The sequence below is a fragment of the Myotis davidii genome, unplaced genomic scaffold (genome assembly GCF_000327345.1).
Source record: "Myotis davidii unplaced genomic scaffold, ASM32734v1 scaffold284, whole genome shotgun sequence".
Taxonomy (NCBI): domain Eukaryota; kingdom Metazoa; phylum Chordata; class Mammalia; order Chiroptera; family Vespertilionidae; genus Myotis; species Myotis davidii.
Genome location: NW_006295261.1, coordinates 2,170,897 through 2,172,227, shown reverse-complemented (window position 1 = coordinate 2,172,227; position 1,331 = coordinate 2,170,897). Strand labels below are relative to the sequence as shown.

At 35.4% G+C, this 1,331-nt stretch overlaps 1 protein-coding gene across 1 annotated transcript in view; it reads right to left on the bottom strand.

The window, feature by feature from the left end:
- Positions 1 to 225: 225 nt before the first annotated feature.
- Positions 226 to 1,331, bottom strand: part of LOC102772889 (serum albumin) — an 11,674-nt gene continuing 10,568 nt past the window's right edge. The window contains 2 exon segments of the mRNA XM_015567920.1: positions 226 to 508; positions 1,086 to 1,224. Of these exon segments, the coding sequence (XP_015423406.1) occupies positions 281 to 508; positions 1,086 to 1,224 (367 nt within the window). The 3' untranslated portion in view covers positions 226 to 280.

Genomic DNA, 1,331 nt, shown 5'->3' with positions numbered 1-1,331 from the left:
ATAAGATTATTCTGAATGATTTCTAGGCCAAATTATAGTATAGTTTTGTTGTACGTTTCTTTCTTCCTTTCTTTTTTCATTCTTTCTTTTTTGCTAAGAAAACAAAAGTCTATCCATTTTAATTTTGACACTTTTATCACTTTCACATGGCCAATACTTACATATTAAGGAATTTAATCACTTTTCTAAGGAATTTAATTACTACTTCAGAAGAAGTCACCCATTCAATGGACAGTTCTCAGTATCAAGATTACAAACATATGCAGGAATGAAATGCTCCTCACGTTTGTTTCTTGACTTGTTGCTCAGGCTCGGGAAGTGTGCATACATCTGCATGGAAGGTGAATGTTTCAGCACTAAATTCTTTGGGAACATAGGTTTCATCAACCTCCAGAGCATAAAAGCATGATGGTCTGTTCACCAATGACCCTGTGCAGCATTTGGTAACTCTGTCGCTCACTGGTGACTTCTCATGTGCCACACACAACTTGTTCAGGATCTTGAACAGCTGAAGAACAGAGAGCAGAGCACAAATTCAAAACCATAATGAAAAGTTTTCTTGAACTCATATTTTCCGTTGGACCAAAAAAAGTGTTGTGTTTTAACTAGCAATGCTGAATACAAGGTTGATTTGAGGGAGTGATTTGCTTACTTCAAGTATTAAGGGACATTTATAAGTCTTTTCTCTTTTAGATATGCCTACATTTGCAGAATAATCCATTTAAAAAAGTAATTTATTAAAATAATTTGAGGTGACTCCTAGGTATGTGTTGGATTGGGGAGAAAGCAGTCATATACTGATACATTCAGGGAAAGTCCCCCCAAAAAACTAAATATATTTTCATGGATGAAACATTAAAAATTCATGGAATTTTTTTCAGCATAATTTATCATCTCAAGAATCTTATCTAAATCCTGATTCTGATAGTCAGGATAATGTAGACATCCAAGTCCTGGCTAACCCTCACGCACACACACACACACACACACACAATTAGTTCACTCTTGCTTCTGAAAGTTAATTTTGTGAATATTTCAAAGCCAAATTTCATCATTGTTGACTTATTATATTTTAAAGGACTCACATGGTCATCAGAACAAGCTGTTCTCTGTGATTCAGGGAGCTTACAACACTCACTGCCCGCTCTTGCAAGTTTTCTTGAGAAATCCACAAGAGTTGGAGTTGACACTTGGGGTACTTTCTTGGTGTAATCAACTAAGACCCTGCAACAAAAGAGTCCATGAGTTCTCTTCAGGCAAGAAACTACTTTTTCTAGCATAGTAGGTGAAGTAGAGAACTTAGACAAAATCAATTACAATAATTTTCTATT